Source organism: Nyctereutes procyonoides, unplaced genomic scaffold, assembly GCF_905146905.1.
Source record: "Nyctereutes procyonoides isolate TBG_1078 unplaced genomic scaffold, NYPRO_anot_genome, whole genome shotgun sequence".
NCBI lineage: Eukaryota > Metazoa > Chordata > Mammalia > Carnivora > Canidae > Nyctereutes > Nyctereutes procyonoides.
The window spans coordinates 41101891-41118738 of NW_026575126.1; the positions used below are offsets into that span (position 1 = coordinate 41101891).

Sequence of the window (16848 nt, forward strand, 5' to 3'; positions counted from 1 at the left end):
CGGGCTGGGGGTCAGGTCATTCTGTGCATTTAGAGCAAGAAGGCCGGAACACAGCTGTGCACAGACCATGACGACAGCTCCTCTGAAAGTGCCGGGAAGCAGACCCCACGGAGACCGTGGTCTATGCTGACACACCAGGGCTGCCGGTGCTTGCCTCTCCTGCGTCTGCATTCTCCTCTTTCGTGTGCATCTGGTATTGCCATCATGCAAGGTCTTTTTCAAAACTAAAACTTAAGTAAAACATATTTAGAGAATCTCAGGGTTGAAAGGATCTTGGAGAACTGAGCCTCATCTTCTGGGTCCCTGGATGCCTGCTGTTTCATGGGCTGAAATGAAACCACGCACGCTCCCCCCCACACACACACACCCCAAATAGACTCTTTGATAAAGGGGTGAAGATTGTTGTTTTTTTTCTTTAACCAAGATACAAAGGCACACATCTGTTTTAGGGTCTTCCCAAACATTGGGTGGAGTTGACCTTAACATAGAGATAAGATTACTGAGTGTCCTGACCCCAAACTGTCCCTACAGAACAGGGCGGCGCCCGCCTGGTGTATGACCTCCTTCCCGCTCCTTTGCGAGCATTATCCCCCACCGCCCCTCCATTTTCAGAGTCCTTTCTATTGTTCTCAGCCCTGCACCCCCAACAGACTGAAGCCCTGATCTGTGGCTACCTCTGTTCTCGTTTCTGAGATTCTGCTTCTCAGTCTCCACCCTGCTCCACCCTGCCTGCCCCATGGGAAGAGCAGTCCACCTGTGACATGGGCTCAGTAGCTTGGCAGGGTCCTTGGCATCTGAGATGAAAGGCCTGAGTGAAGTAAGAAGTGCAGTGTCACATTCAGGGAAGGCCCGCTCCCCACGGTGCAGAGGCCCCACACGATGGTGCAGGGGGGTCACTCAGGCTCATATGCTGGATCTGTTGTTTTTGCAAAGCCTGCGGATAGGATCCCGAAGGACAGGATCCATGTCAGGGTCAAATGCAGCTTTTCTCCTAAAGTGGTACATGATTAGGCAAATAGAAAAAAAGAAAAATTTTGAGTTGAGAAGTATCACACGGCTTTGCTCCTAGAAGCCTTTAACGTGCTGACATGCCCTGTGACATTCAGTTGGAGTTACCATCTGCTGCGTGAGTGGAGGGTGGGCAAGGGTCTCTCTCCACCAAATCCCCGCACCGGGGAAGGCAGGTTTTGCTCGGCCTCAGCCACAGGCAGCCAAAAGCGGGCCACGGACCCCACTTGATGCAGCCATGGGAGCACCAGCGCCCACGCCCAACAATGAGGGGCCAGGTCCAAGACAGCTCCCACCAAGGCCACAGGAGGCCCTGGCTGGGCCTACCTGCAGGGAAGGTGGCCAGGCTGTCCCCCAGGTTCCCGGTCTTGCCCATCTGTGAAAGCCCCTCACCCTCTGCTCTAGGGCATGTGCAGCACGGCCGGGGCTCAGGCGCTGGGCAAAGGCAGACTAAATGGGACCCACCGCCCCCCATGCAGCCTGTCCAGAGCAATGGCCAGTTTTTTCCCTTTAAACCCATTTTCCCCATCTTTACCCCTTTTAATGCCAGTAAGTTCATTTAGGATAAAAACAGTGACAGAAAATAAACTTTTTGTTCCAAGTTCAAGTGGGTAAATGACCGTTAAAGGCAAGCCAAGATGGTGTGGGAGGCATTCTGATCCAAGTTCAAAGCCAGTTCTGTCGCCTGGACAAGGTGCTAGAAGCATTCAGGACCTCAGTCTCCCATTTATAGTAAGAGTCACAAAAGCCCTGTCCTAGGACTGGCTGAGAGAATACTCTGGAAGAGGCACTAATGGGCCCAGGTCCCAGGCCAGGAAGCGGGCAGCCAGCCACCTCCAGCACCAACCTGGACGTAACAGGCGAACCTGCAGACTCCCGGCTGCATAGGGAAGGTGAGTGGTCAGCAACACCAGGCATGCTCAAGGGCTCTGGAAGCTGCCCTAGGAGGTATGAAGCATGCTTCAACTGAGTGGCCCCCTTCCCCAGAAAACACACAGGGCAGGAGGACTGACTTTGTTTATTAAGGGAACTGAGAACAGATCACGTACCCTGGAACCTGGGTTATGCAGGAAGGTAGAAAATATCTACAGTGATTGGGTGACAAACAGAACGGAGCACAGCACAAGGTCCCAGGCCAGCCCACCTTGGGAAACTGCCACACTCCCTGCACGGAATACTAAAACTGAGTGGTTTTAGCAGCTGCCCCAAGACTCCAGTAATGATGAAATGGAACAAGGATTCTACACGGCTCCCCTCAGCTTCCCTGGAGAGAGTGGATGTGAACAGGTCAGAGGCCTGTCCACAACAAAGTGGGGCAGCCAAGGCTGCCTCTGTCCTGGCCACTTGAGGCTGGAGCAAAGGCAAGCCTGGCCTCCTGCCTGGGGCAGAGGGCAAGGCCAGTCGAATCCACAGGCCGCCTCACGGGCTGGGGGAGATTGAAAGATGTGGTATCAGGGAAGCGTTCCCACACCAGGCATTCACCCTTCAGAACAGCCATGGATCCACGGTGACCCCCGTTCACCCCACTGCCCCCACAGAGGTACGGAAACAGCCCCTGCAGCCTATATACTGAAAGTGTGGCAAGGCTGGAGGGGAAGGTGGGAGACCAGGGAAGCCTGGGGTGTGGAGCTGCCAACAGAAGCGGAGCCCTGGAGGCTTCTGTGAAATGGGCTGACAAGTGTCCCCAGCTTCATGTCCACCCACAATCTCAGAATAGGCCCTTGTTTGGAAATAAGCTCTTTGCAGATGTAATTAAGGTAATTAAGATGAGGTCATTCTGGACTGGGGGCCCTAAACTGAACGACGGTGCCCTTATAAGCGAAGAGGACACCAGAGCAGAGAAGAGGCAGAGATGGGGGTGATGCGGCCACAAACCAGGAACACGGGCAACACCCGAAGCCAGGAGGGAGGCATGGGATGGTCTCTCCTATCAGGGCCTCCAGAGGGAAGCAGCTCGGCCCACATCTTGAGTTCGGACTCTGGCCTCCTGAACTGAGAATCATCCCTGTGGTGAGCCACCCAGGCTGCGGGACCCAGGGCCACCTGCTCCATGTCTAGCTGCCACTGCCAAACCCAGTGCTTGGATTCTTCCCTCAGCATGGGCACCTGAAACATCCCACAGCTGCGGGCTGGGCCCACACCAGGGGCTAGTGGGGTAGGTGTGAAATGCCTTCAAATTAGGGTTTTAGTTCCAAGACAGTAACTCCAGCAGCTTCATGAACTCTGACCTCGATATTCCGAAAGGGACCTCGGAAGCGGACAGCTCGACGAGTGGTGGCTGGACCTCGGCCCAGGGGCCTCCTGGAGCCGCGCCGTGGGGGGGCTCTGCTGGCCCGGCTGGTGCTCCCCACTGTGCATCCGCTGGTGTTTGTGGAGGTCGGTGCCCCGGCGGAAGCCCCTGCCGCAGGCTGAGCACACAAAGGGCTTCTCACCTGCGTGTGTCCTCCGGTGCGCACTGAAGTGGGAGCTGTTGCTGAAGCGCTTCCCACACTCGGCGCACGCGTACGGCCGCTCCCCGGTGTGTGTCCTGCGGTGGATGACCAGGCTGGAGCTCTGGCTGAAGCGCTTCCCGCACTCGGCGCATGCGTAGGGCTTCTCGCCCGTGTGGACTCTCTGGTGCGTGCTGAAGTTGGAGCGGTCGCTGAAGCCCTTCCCGCACACCTGACACTTGTAAGGCCTCTCCCCGGTGTGTGTGCGCTGGTGCTTCGTTAAGTGGGACGTTTTACTAAAGCCTTTGCCGCACTCGGGGCACGTGTAGGGCTTTTCAACTCGTCGGGGTCCTCCTCTCTCTGGAGGCTGCTCGGGCCTGGTCATGCCCCTGACCGGCTCTCGGTCCCGCTCCCTGCTCATCGACACATGCTTCCTGGAGTCCTCTCCATCCTCAGGTTGCAGCCCAAGCCCTGAGACAGAGAAAGCACAGTGCCTGAGGCCTATCACGGGGAGAGGGACACTTCTAATGAGAGAAGGCACAGGCCGTGCGGCCGCCCCATTGGAAAACATGAGAGCAAGCCTCAGAGCACTCAGCAGGGGAGCATCAGTCAGCCCTGAATGGAGATGAACGTGAACCATGGCCAGCAGCTTGTGAAGCCCTCACACCAGCGAGGTGGGTGCTGTGACTGCCCCATTACAAGAGGGGGAAACTGAGGCACGAGGAGCTCACCCAGAGTCACTTGGCTAGTAAGTCACAGGTGGGCTCTGGAGTGTGGACTTGTAAGCTCTAGGCCAGAGTTGCTCACTTGGGGGCAATGGTGGGTGTCAGAGGGCACGTGGCAATGTCTGAAGACATTTTAGTTATCACATGTGGGGAGAGGTGTTGCAACCGGCATCTATAGGGTAGATGCCAGGAATGCTGGTGAACATCCTAAGGCTCACAAGGTGTCATCATCACAGAATCACAGGAGCTCCAATGTCAACAGTGTTTTGGCGTTCAACCAAACAATGGCACCACCACCAGGTAAGGGACCTCTGAGGAGGTTACCATTAGATCTGCTTAACATCTACAATCAGTTGACTGTAAATGAAGCAGATCGCCCTCCATGCTGTGGGTGGGCCTCGTCTAATCAGTTGAAAGCCTTAACAGCAGAACTGAGATTTCCCAGAGAGGGACAGAGGAAGACAAAGAATCCTAACCAGGCTTCATGCCTGGCACGGAGCCCAATACAGAGCTTGATCTCCCAACCCCGAGATCATGACCTGAGTTGAAATCAAGAGTTGGAGGCTTAACTGACTGAGCCACCTGGAAGCCACCCCCAGAGAAGAATTCTGCCCCAAGACTGCAACATAGAAATCCTGCCGGTCTCCAGGCAGCTGGCTTGCCCTGCAGAGAGCATACTCAGGACTGCAACAGCAACTCTCACTCGAATTTCTTCTAGCCTGTGGGCCTGTTCTACAGCTTTTAGGCTTCCCAGCCTCCACAATCCTATGAGCCAATTCCTTAAAATAAATTATCTTAACTTACACGATTATTGGTTCTGTTTCTCTGAAGAAACTCAACTGATACAGAGAAACATCTTGGGCGCCTGGGGGTGCTCAGTGGATTAAGTGTCTGTCTTCGGTTCGGGTCATGGTCTCAGGGCCTGGGATCCAGCCCCACACTGGGCTCCCTGCTCAGCAGAGTCTGCATCTCCCTCTTCCCCCTGCTCGTGCCCTTTCTCTAATAAATAAAATCTTTAAAAAAAAAAAAAAAAAAAGGACTCTCAATTCCTTCAGAACCCATTTCAGGGGCTGAATGGGTATCTGGAGCGTGAAGACAAGCTGAGCAGAGGAGCAGAATAGTGCTGGGTGGGGGGAACTGGGGGTGGGGGGAAGGAGAGGCTGTGGATGGCCAAGGCCTTGCCAGAGCAGCTCTAACCATGGGACCCTGGGCAGCACAGAGGCTACAGTGAAACTGGGCCAACCGTGTGGTCCACTCCCACCTGCCTGGGAGGAGGTGAGCGGTCATACCCTCCCCACTGCGGCTGGGCCAGTGGCAGGTCACCAGCAACCCTGGCTTTGCAGGCTGCACTCAGCTGGCTGCTGAGCAGACTCTCCAGGCAGTGCCCCTGGCCCCCCCGAACCAACCTGGGCACAGGCTGAGTTCCTATTTCAAGATGCTCCCCGTGACCACTCGGCCACTGCAGTCTGAGCGCTATGGAACTGGCTTTGTCAGTTGTGGGGAGACATGGAAGATACTGGGCCTTGGGTCCCTGTGGCCCACACCCCGCTGCTGGGAAATGTTGAGCCAGCCACAGCCAACCTTAGGAAGGAGCCCCCCCCCCCCCGCCCCCACAAGACTGATCCATGTCAGACATGCCACGGATGAGCAGGGATCAGTGGCTTCCCGCACATTACCCCTCTTCTCTGGTAGCACGTCCCAGCTGCAGTCCCGCGGAGTCGGGTCCGGGCGTTGCCACTCCTCCTGGGACAGGTACGCTGCCATGTCCTCCAAGGTCACTGGCGCCTGCTGGAACGGCACCCACTCAGCCCCACGCCGCTGCCCCTTCACGTGGGCCAGCCTGGTGCGCTCGCCACCCCTACCACCTGTATCACAATGGCAGGTCCTGCCTGCCACCCCCAACTCCCTCCTTCCATATGCCGTCCTCCATGCCTCCTCCTCAAGTTCTGCTCACAGAATGGCTCAGTCTTGCTTACTGGGAGGGAGAACACTGTCACTGCTGGGCCAGAAGACAGTGTGGACAGATTCACTGTATGGAGCAGCTGGTTCCGCTGTGCGCTCAGCCACCAGGGCCCACGCTCCTCAGGGGCACGAGTCAGGCATGCCCTGCCTCAGCTCAAATCAACCCTGGGACCCAAGTGGGGTGTCTTGGAAACTTCGGGATGCCTCTACGTCAGTGGTTCCCAAATCTAGCATCAGGCCGACCTGAAGAGTATATTAAAACCCAAGCAAACTGGGATCCCTGGGTGGCACAGCGGTTTAGCGCCTGCCTTTGGCCCAGGGCGCGATCCTGGGAATCCAGGATCGAATCCCACATTGGGCTTCCGGTGCATGGAGCCTGCTTCTCCCTCTGCCTGTGTCTCTGCCGCTCTCTCTCTCTGTGTGACTATCATAAATAAATAAAAATTAAAAAAAAAAAAAAAACAAGCAAACAATGTCTAGAAGAAGCAAATCCAGAGAGACAGAAAGTAGGTTGCCAGAGACTGGAGAAGAGGGTTGGGGGGGGGGGCTGCCAATGGGTATGGGGTGTCCTGGGGAGGATAATGTTTTGAGGACTATGACGACGGTTATATAACTATAAATACGCTAAATGTTATGCACTCTAAATGGCTGAGCCGCCTGGTATGTGAATTAAAGCTCCATAAAGCTGTTATTTTTTTAAAGATGTTTGTTTTATTTTTTTTATTTTTTTTTAATTTTTTATTTATTTATTTATGGATCGCGCCCTGGGCCAAAGGCAGGCACCAAACCGCTGCGCCACCCAGGGATCCCAAGATGTTTGTTTTAGAAAGAGTGAGTGAGAGTGAACACGAGCAGGTGGAGGAGCAGAGGGGGAGAGAGAATCTCAGGCTCCCTGCAGAACACACAGCCTAACGTGGGGCTTGATCTCATGACCCTGAGATCATGCCCTGAGCTGAAATCAAGACTGAGCTCCCCAGGTGCCCCGCAATAAAGCTGTCATTTAAACAAACAAGCAGAGGAGAGTCTGATTCCAGACCAGGGCTGGGGGAAGAATCTATATTTTTACCCAAGTCCCAAGAGTCTAGTGCCCAGCTGGGCTTGAAGCAACTGCCCCAGCTCACCCTTAAGCCCCCCAATCCTCCGGGACACACCTCATACCCAGATGGCATCCAAGAGAAGACTTTCGGAGGAGAAAGTCAGGGTAAAAGGGCCATTCCAGAGGGAGCCACTATATGAAAGCTGGACCCAGCACCGGACACACACACGCTGCAGACTGGGAACGCCCACTCACCCGGGACCGGGATGGAACAAAGGACGTGGCCGATCCTGTTGCCATCTCCTGATGCTGAGAGGCCGCTGGGCCTGGGGAGAGAGCAGAGAGTTGCCAGAGAAGGCTGCACGGCCCACCTGTGCACACAGCAGCAAAGGCCCAGAGGCGCAACTACTCCCCACCTCCGCTCAGCTTCCGGGCAGGAACCTGTCCTTCCCACATGCAGAGGCCCAGCCTCCTAGGACACCCCCCTCCCTCCAGCTCATTCCCGTACAGGGCTTCTTTCACCTAGAGGGATGGCTACTCACCCCTCTTTGGCCAGAGCTGGGGGTCCCTCTTTGGTCTGTGGCCCCGCTGGGCTGGGGACTGCTGGCTGGAGCATCCAGACCCTTCCTCCAGAGACAGGTCCCCTGGCCTGGCCTCCTCTTGGTGTTTCAAGCACTGTTCTCCTGTTCCGTGGGGCAGTACATCATCAGGGAGCACTTCCAGGCCCTGCATGCAGAGAGGAATCTGCCCACCAGCTCCCAGAAGGTTGGGAGAAAACCCACAGGGTTCCCAACCACTCTCGTCTCAAGCACCCCTGGCCATCCTCCTGTTCCCTGGCTCCGCCCAGCTGTACCTCACTCCCCACCAGGGCTTCCTCCCCCTCCTACCCCCACGGCCCTCCACAAGCCAGAGTCCTCGCTCCAGACATGGCAGGGAAGGAATGTGAGCTGGAAAGAGCTCAGGCTCCCAAGCGGGACAAAGTGAGACCTGCTCTGTCCCTGAGTCTCCATGGTCTCTCTCCAACACACTGCATTGGTGCCATTGTCACATTCACCCTTCCCTCCTTGGTGCTCCCAACAGACTCTGGGCCAGCACCACCCTGAATCGGGTCTCCTTTCGGAAGTTTACGCTACTACATGTGCTGTGGTTTTGTTTTTTTTGTGTGTGCTCTGTTTTTTGAAGTCACCTACCAGTGCTTTGAAACAATCTATATCCCAATTCCACAGAAGGTGAATAGGATGAACTTGAGCTCTGCAGCAGTACTTGGGACAAGAGACATCCCCAGGGAACTGTGAGACCAGCGTGAGGGAACCCTACGCTAGGCTCCACATTCCACACCTCTGAGAGGAGACAGTCCCCAGAGGTTACGAGGTGCACAGAGACAGAGCGAAGCCATGGTAAGAACACCAACGCTGGGGATCCCTGGGTGGCTCAGTGGTTTAGCGTCTACCTTCGGCCCAGGGCGGGATCCCGGGGTCCTGGGATCGAGTCCCACGTCGGGCTCCCTGAATGGAGCCTGCTTTTCCCTCTGCCTGTGTGTCTGCCTCTCTCTGTCTCTCATGAATAAATAAATATTAAAAAACAAAACAAAAACAAGAACACCGAGGCTGGAGAGGCTGAGAAGGGATCCCGAGTTCTTGCTGGCCACCATGATAACAGGGTTTGCTTCCTGCAATCAACTCACATGGTGATCAACTCTGGGGGGGGGGTGTCTATCCTGAGGGACAAAAAGAAAAGCAGTGAGTAGCCAGTGGCACAACCACAGGGAGAAAGATCAACTGTCCATGTCTGCTAAATATTTAATCAGCAAAAACTAATCTAATCTAAACAAGAGGAATTTATAAGACTTCCCACTCCTTGGAATGCAGCCAGTGTGACTTAGGAACTACATCTGACGTTTTGTTTAGTTGTTTTTTTTTTTAAAGATTTTATTTATTTATTCATGAGAGACATGAAGAGAGAGTCAGAGACACAGGCAGAGGGAGAAGCAGGCTCCATGCAGGGAGCCTGACGTAGGACTTGATCCCGGATCTCCAGGAACAGGCCCTGGGCTGAAGGCGGTGCTAAACTGCTGAGCCACCCAGGCTGCCCTTATTTTGTTTAGTTTTTTTTTTTTTTTAATTTTTATTTATTTATGATAGTCACACAGAGAGAGAGAGAGAGGCAGAGACATAGGCAGAGGGAGAAGCAGGCTCCATGCACCGGGAGCCCAACGTGGGATTCGATCCCGGGTCTCCAGGATCGCGCCCTGGGCCAAAGGCAGGCGCCAAACTGCTGCGCCACCCAGGGATCCCTTGTTTAGTTTTAACTACAAAAATCACATGTGGCTGGTAGCGACCAGCATGGGATGGCACAGCTCTACAGAGGCTGGGGACATGTGTGGGTTCTGACCAGGGCATCCACCGGCCACAGCTTTTTCTTCCCAGTGCTCCTCCTCATTCTGGCATCTCTTCAACCTCCAGGGCCCTGCCTGGGAAGATCTCCAGCCTACCCCACAGGCCCCCATGGAAACCTGTGTCTGAGCTATGCTGGGATGATGTTAACGATCTAAATCACACAGCTCAGAGAGGGCTAGCGGGGCTGTGTGTGCTCAATCAACAGGCTTACACCCATTAGCCAAGGCTGAGAAAAACTGCAGTTGCCTTTTTCAATTCACAGTGGTGGGCTGTAGCTCCAGAGCCCAAGGAATCTCCAAATGCAGACCTCAGGAACAGGGCCCTGAGATCTTGGGGCCCCATTTCCTCACCTCAGGGCCAAATTGCCCCCCACCTCACCCGCTGCCTCTGTTTCCTGGGCTCCCGCTGCAGCCCTTCCACGAGGACCACGGCCTCCTCACCACTCTCCGGCTGCTGCTCCCGCACCCGGGCCTGGATCTCCCCGGGCAGCACCATCAAGAACTGCTCCAGCACCAGCAGCTCCAGGATCTGCTCCTTGGTGCGAAGCTCTGGCCGCAGCCAGCGGCAGCAGAGCTCCCAAAGGCGGCTCAGGGCCTCCCGAGGCCCGGCCACCTCCTGGTAACAAAAGAGCCGGAACAGCTGGCGGAAGGTCTCAGGGCTGGGGTCTTCCGACTCCTGGGAGAGCTCCTCTTCCCAGCAGAAATCCTCCTCCACCTTCACGATCAGGATGTCGTCTTGCTCCAGGGGCGGTGGAGGATCGAGACCGGGTGTGGCCGCCATTGTCCGGGGCAGGCCTTGCTTTCTTGTGCCTCAGGGGTCAAACTTGCGACACTGGAAATGATGTGTTCAGGACTCTGCGGAGAAACAGTAAGATGATCTGAGTGAAGTGTGACGCCCGATAAGCATCTACCCACAAGGCCCTGTCCTCGCCCCAGAGCCAACTCACCCTCATTGACAAAAGGAAAAGAGCTGAGCTAAATCAAAGCGTCCTGGCTGCTCACCCGCGGCTGATTCCCGGGCAAGTTGCTCAAAGTCCCGGGGCCTCGGTTCCTCATTCAAGGAGCAGAGAGAATGCTATCCCCACACACAGGCTGCTGAGGGCGCTAAACGGGGGTATCTGGAGTATCTGGAAGGGGTTTTGTTCATTGCCTGGAACGGGAGGGGCCCGAGCTCGAAGAACGCGGTTTTCAGGATCACGCTTGGCCCCTCTGGAGATGGGAGCACCCAGGGCCCCCTCTGCCCAGGGGGACGCGGACTGGATCGGCAAGCCCCCAAGGCCCGCCGGGCACCCCCGGGATGCTCACGACGGCCCCTCCAACTCCAGGGTCCAGGCTCCAGGGTCGGGGGTCCGGGGAGGGCCGGGACTTCCGGCCGGGCTGCGTCTCCCGGCTCCGTGCCCCGCTGGAGGGTGAGCGGCGGCCCAGGCCGGCGCGGGATGGAAACTCGGGCCGGGACCCCGGGATCCCGCGCCCCGCGCCCGCACTCACCGGCAGCGCGGCAGGCCAGGCGGAGAGCAGGACCCCAGGCGCGGGGGCGTAGCGGAAAGGCAGCCCACAGCGCGGAACCGGGAGCCGCACAACGCACCACAGAGATGGGTCCTCGCGAGCCACTGGCTCTACCCGCTGTGGGCGGGCCCACCGGGGCACTGTGGGAAATGTAGTCCTCGCGCCATTGGCGGAACTGGCTGTCGAGCGTGGGACTGAGTCTGGATAGGCGGGCCCACGCGGTGCATTGGAGCAAAGTAGTCCTTGAACCGCGTGGGCGGGCCCACGCGGGGGCATTGTGGGTAAAGTAGTCCTTGCACCTGCAGGGAGCACGCCAGGGGTTCCGAGGCTCCGCAGGTGCTGGGCGGTTCTCTTCTCCTCTTTTCCGTCTGGCCTGGGAAAAGTACACGGTGGGAGGGGGCTTGTGAATTTACGTTTCTATTTGCATGGTACTTTGTATGGACCAGGCTCTGTTTTGAGTACTTTGCGATAATTAACGGTTCATCTTTCAAACAACCGTAGGAGGGGATCCCTGGGTGGCTCAGCGGTTTGGCACCTGCCTTCGGTCCAGGCATGATCCTAGAGTCCCGGGATCGGGATCGAGTCCCACACTGGGCTCCCTGCATGGAGCCTGCTTCTGTCTCTGCCTCTCTCTGTGTGTCTATCATGAATAAATAAATAAATAATCTAAACAACAACAACAACAACCGTAGGAGGTAGGTGCTGTTAGCGATATTTTATAGATGAAGAAAAGAGGCACACATTCGGTCAAGGTCACACATAGACAGTAAGTGAAGAGCTGGGATGAGGTTGGAACCCAGGCATCCATCTGGTCTACCTCCTTAATTGTAGAGAGTAGGAAACGACCCAGAAAGTTACTTGCTTAGGGCGTCTTGGGTACCAATTTTTTTTTGGTACCAATTGGTTATCTCTTTTATTTGTTAATCTAATCAAAAAATGTTTATTGAGTTCTGCTTTGTACCAAGCAGGCACTATGAACAGGCGGTGACCTAGACAGATGGTCCCTGGTGTTGCTGTCCAGTCTGGGGGACACTAAGCCCCTGGCCCTCTAAGCAGGTAAGGGGTCATGGTGAGGGTTAATTACCTGCCCAGCACATCCTGAGTGTTCCATTTACATCATCACTGTTGTTAACATCATCACCAGGAGATTCCTGAGTCCTTCAGCTCTGGCATCCCCAGACCTAGCACCCTACCCTGTCTTCCCACTAGCTTTTCTTCCCATCCTACTCTCCATTCTCTTTCATGTTTCATTTCCCCCACTACGTCCAACATCAGCGTTCATTGTGAACACATGGAGCAGAACAAGACACTGGGCTGCCTATGACTAATTTCTGGACACTACCCCTCCCTGGGTGGGAGGCATCTGTAAGGGCAGATTTCAGGAGTGTCCCAGGTCTCCACAGCCTTGTGGTGGAGCCTGAAGACAGGAAGGACCACCTATGCCTCAGTTTCTCCTTCAGCAGGGGGTTGCTAGACAGGAAGACGGGGATGGTAGACTGAACTAACACTGAAGCGTAGATCTCTCCAGAGAACTGGTGCTTAAGTCCAAAACAAGAGGCCAGACACTCAGTTTGCTTTGGGAGGAGAATGTTCCAAGGGGGCACTTGGAACAAGTCACGGGCAGCATGTAGCAGGGGAGCAAGAAGATAGGACAAATAAAGTGAGAGAGGGAAAAAGGAAAGTTGAAGAGGCTGGTGGGGAATCTGAGGGAAAATCAGCAGGTTCTGTAGAACGGGACAATCATGCTTGCAGAATGTGCTGGGTTGTGTCTAGGGGAGCGGAAGAGGTGTGTGTGGTGGGGGGGGACAGTGGCGTTTTCAAAGCCATGCCACACCTTCCCCTTTCTGACTGCCCCTGGTTAGCTGTGAGGACCGGGCATCTTTCCTTAGAACCATATCTACAGAAGCTAGCGAGTCTATAGTGACCAAGGTCTGGCTAACATAGCTGTGGCCCTCTCCTCTCTGGGCAATTTTCAGTGACTACAACCAACAGATTTAAGTTAGGATGAATTTCTGTTTTTCTCAGGATTTTGTGTTTGTTTAGGGTTTCAGTCTTTTTTAAAAAAAGATTTTATTTATTTGAGAGTGAGAGAGAGATAGAGAGCATGAGCAGGAAGAGAGGCAGAGAGGGAGGGAGAAGCAGGCTCCTCACTGAGCAGGGAGCCTGATGTGGGGCTGGATCCAAGGCCCCTGGGATTGTGACCTGAGCCAAAGGTGGATGCTTAACTGACTGAGCACTCAGGTGCCCCTAGGATTTTGGTTATAATTCTATTTTGGGGGATACACAAACATGTAGTCCCTAACAAATGTAAATCAGGATAAATTTGGGCCTCCACATACACCCAAACCAATACAAATCCTGGTTCTGCCACTTATCAACTAGGTATGCCTTACCTTCCTCACCTGTAAAATGGGGATTGCCATAGTTCCAACTTCAGAGTTGAGGGACAGGATTAGATGAGATTATGGCTTTTTTGTTTGTTTTTTTCTTTTTTGTTTTGTTTTTTAGATTTTATTCATTTATTCATGAGAGGCACAGAGAGAGAGAGAGGCAGAGAGGCAGAGGGAGAAGCAGCCTCCATGTAGGGAGCCCTATGCAAGACTTGATCCCGGATCACACTCCAGGATCACACTCTGAGCCGAAGGCAGATGTTCAACTGCTGAGCCACGCAGGCGTCCCGAGATTATGTTTGTAAAGCACCTGTGACAATATCCAATGCATAACAAATGCTCCTTAAGCATCAACTCTAGCTTCATGAGTTGCACCCACCCTGAGATGCAGTACATGGGTCTCAGTGTGTGGGGCTTGGATGCCTGATGCTGCAGAGTTCCTGTATGAGATCCATAGGTCCACCAGGGCCCCAAGCATTGTTCACAGTCTGAATGAAAAGTATTTAAAGTATTTATAGTTATACACGCATACCACTATTTATATTTATACTTATAACTGTAACTTGTTTTCACGGTGTTTATGGAGTCTACAAAACAGTTTGAGTTAAATGGCAGCCTCATACGGAAGCTTGTAGTCTCATACAGAAGCTTGCAGCACACATGTACCCTTCTCTGAAGACAGGGGAAGATGGCTTCAGATGGTGACACAGTTCCATCACCACATACAAGGCATTGATTCAGCTCACATTTGGTCTTATTGTGATAGGGGAAAAGGTGTACAATCAAGCCCTCCAAAAATTGTCATCTTTGGTACCAATTTCTCAATGTCCAAATGACTGAGAAATACAAGCTCAATATACGGGACGCCTGGGTGGCTCAGCGGTTGGGCATCTGCCTTTGGCTCAGGGCATGATCCCGGATTCCTGGGATCAAGTCCCACGTCAGGCTCCTTGCATGGAGCCTGCTTCTCCTCCCTCTGCCTGTGTCTCTGCCTCTCTTTCTGTGTCTTTCATGAATAAAATCTTAAAAAGAAAATAAAATAAAGGGCAGCCCGGGTGGCTCATCGGTTTAGCGCCACCTTCAGCCCAGGGCCTGATCCTGGAGACCTGGGATCAAGTCCCACATTGGGCTCCCTACGTGGAGTCGGCTTCTCCCTCTGCCTGTGTCTCTGCCTCTCTCTCTCTCCTCTCTGTGTATTCTCATGAATAAATAAATAAAATCTTTTAAAAATAAAATAAAAAAATAAAAGCTCAATATACAAATCAAATAGTTTAGGTAATTTGACTAAATTATCTAAGAGAATCATCAGAGCTACCATGCCCCAAAACTGATAATGGGTATTTTATTACAATTTTTTTGTTTGTTTTTTTTTTTTTTTTTGAGAGAGAGAGAGAGAGAGACAATCCTGAAGCAGACTGCCTGATGAGCACAGAGCCCAAGCCTGTGGCCTAAGGCTTGATCCCAGGACCCTGAGATCATGATCTGAACCAAAAACCAAGAGCCACCCTGGTACCCCTATGCTTTTTCTAAGACTTCCATGAGCTGATAAAATAAAAGCTAATGTTTTTTAAGCACTTCCTAAGTCCATGGGATTTTTCTTTTTTTTTCTTTTTTGCTGTGCTACTTACATCTTCACAATGACTCTCCCATATAGATGTCATTATGACCCAAGTTTTCGTTAAGTAAACTGAGGCTAGAAGTGTACACAGCCCTCCCCAAGGCCACACAGCTAGGAAAGTGGAAAAGCCAAGTCAAACGCAGGCAGGTCCATTGCAGAGCCTGCTGCCCCAACCACTCTCCTGAACACCAGCCAGGTAATCAGAGCCTTGCCTTAGAACAAACATCTCAAAGATTTCTAGAATGACTCTGGTCCTGCCTCAAGGTGGCCACTTGGGGCCATAATACCATCTCTGACTTTCTAAACACAGTGGGCAGATCTGCTTGGTTCATAGTTGTTGCTCAGTAAATATTTGCTGAATGACTAAATAAAGGGGTGGGAGCAATCTGTCCTTCAGACACTGACCTCTGCTGCCCAGCCCTATACAAACTTGATTCATAAACATAATGGCGGTATAAATGGAGATGGACAGTACCTGTGTCCCAAAGGATTCTTACTAGGATTAAATGATCTAGTATAGGGATCCCTGGGTGGCGCAGCGGTTTGGCGCCTGCCTTTGGCCCAGGGCGCGATCCTGGAGACCCAGGATCGAATCCCACGTCGGGCTCCCGGTGCATGGAGCCTGCTTCTCCCTCTGCCTGTGTCTCTGTCTCTCTCTCTCTCTCTGTGACTGTCATAAATAAATAAAAAAAAAATAAAAAAAAATGATCTAGTATATTAAAACACTTGACTCTAGGGTGAAACCTAAGAACAGTTAGTAAACATTAGTGTTGTTACAATTTTCACTAACACAAAGAATAATGGACAAAGAGTGCTTGCTGTGAATGCTGGGAAATCTCTCCTTGGAGTTGGCCTGTGTTTTGGTTCCATTATTAACTTTGAGACAGAGGAGATGAACGGGAGGCAGGAGACAGCCATTGTTTACACCCTCAACCACCCAGCATTTGAAACTTTGTCTTATCTCTACAGCCAGCAGGCCTTTAAATGAAAGGCAAAGTAAGAACAGCCTTGCAAAAAAAGCGTTACCATCCCTCCGAGAAGAGCTCCCTCCAGGATAAAGGAGGCTGGAGTGTGGGGGATGTAAGGGAATTCAAGGACCACCAGGCATGCTTGGAAATCCTTACTCCTAGGGATGACAGCTGCTAAACTCTCCTGCTTGTCGTCTGCCCAGGCATCACTCAGAATGGGGTGAAGATTCACACACTCCTTTTGGGGAACAGTGTCTTCATCTGCTCAGGCTGCTGTAACAGCACACCACAGACTGGGAGCCTTAGACCACCCATATTTCTTATAGTTCTGAAGGCTGGAAGTTCACGATCAAGGTGTTAGTGGATTCAGTTCTTCATGGGAGCTCTCTTCCAGCCTGCAGACTGCTACCTTCTCACAGTGTCCTCACAAGGTAGAGAGTGATCCCTCTTAATAAGGTCCCTCTTTTGAGTAAGGCCGCAATCCTATCAGGTCAGGGTGCCATTCGTATACTTCATTTAACCTTAATTACCTCCTACCGACCCTCTCTCCAAATATAGTCACATTGGGGTTAGGGCTTCAACCTATGTTTTGGGGAGATACAATTCAGTCCAGAGAACACAGCCAGACCCCTAAACACTGCCAGTCCTTGGAATAACACATGATTCTCCTTGGTCCTTAGACCATCACCCGCTGCAGACTAGAGCCACGGAGGGAGGCAAGACTGGCCTTTCAACAGTTTGCATACCTAACATTCTGGAATATTCATGCTATCCACAAAGACACTTGTTCTCTCCTATTTTTCTTAAAGTA

General features: G+C 53.1%; 1 protein-coding gene across 5 annotated transcripts; it reads right to left on the reverse strand.

Annotated features, from left to right (window-relative positions):
• Positions 1–175: 175 nt before the first annotated feature.
• On the reverse strand, positions 176–11156 carry ZNF500 (zinc finger protein 500). 5 transcript variants are annotated; one of them, XR_008666504.1, is made up of 7 exons: positions 10503–11156; positions 9935–10410; positions 7703–7886; positions 7416–7486; positions 5839–5950; positions 755–3908; positions 176–230 (listed from the first exon to the last, which is right to left on the reverse strand). XR_008666504.1 is itself a non-coding variant. In XM_055341224.1 (7 exons), exons 3-7 carry the CDS (start codon positions 10334–10336, stop codon positions 3223–3225), a joined length of 1455 nt encoding a protein of 484 aa, XP_055197199.1. In that variant the 5' UTR covers positions 10337–10410; positions 10503–10705; positions 11044–11156; the 3' UTR covers positions 2020–3222. The 5 variants fall into 5 exon arrangements, 4 of the variants coding, with proteins under 4 accessions (XP_055197199.1, XP_055197200.1, XP_055197198.1 ...); XM_055341224.1 differs by lacking the exon at positions 176–230 and having other exon boundaries at positions 2020–3908; positions 10503–10705; positions 11044–11156; XM_055341225.1 differs by lacking the exon at positions 176–230 and having other exon boundaries at positions 2020–3908; positions 11044–11156.
• Positions 11157–16848: the final 5692 nt, after the last annotated feature.

Bases quoted from the DNA above. Each gene is read 5' to 3' on its own strand.
- ZNF500 (XM_055341225.1), bottom strand. From the start codon at position 10,336: ATGGCGGCCACACCCGGTCTCGATCCTCCACCGCCCCTGGAGCAAGAC. The intron at 5,951-7,415 runs GTGAGTGGGCGT...GTGCCGTTCCAG, and splicing joins TTGTTCCATCCCGGTCCCGG to CAGGCGCCAGTGACCTTGGA. The intron at 3,909-5,838 runs GTAATGTGCGGG...TCTCTGTCTCAG, and splicing joins CGTGCTACCAGAGAAGAGGG to GGCTTGGGCTGCAACCTGAG.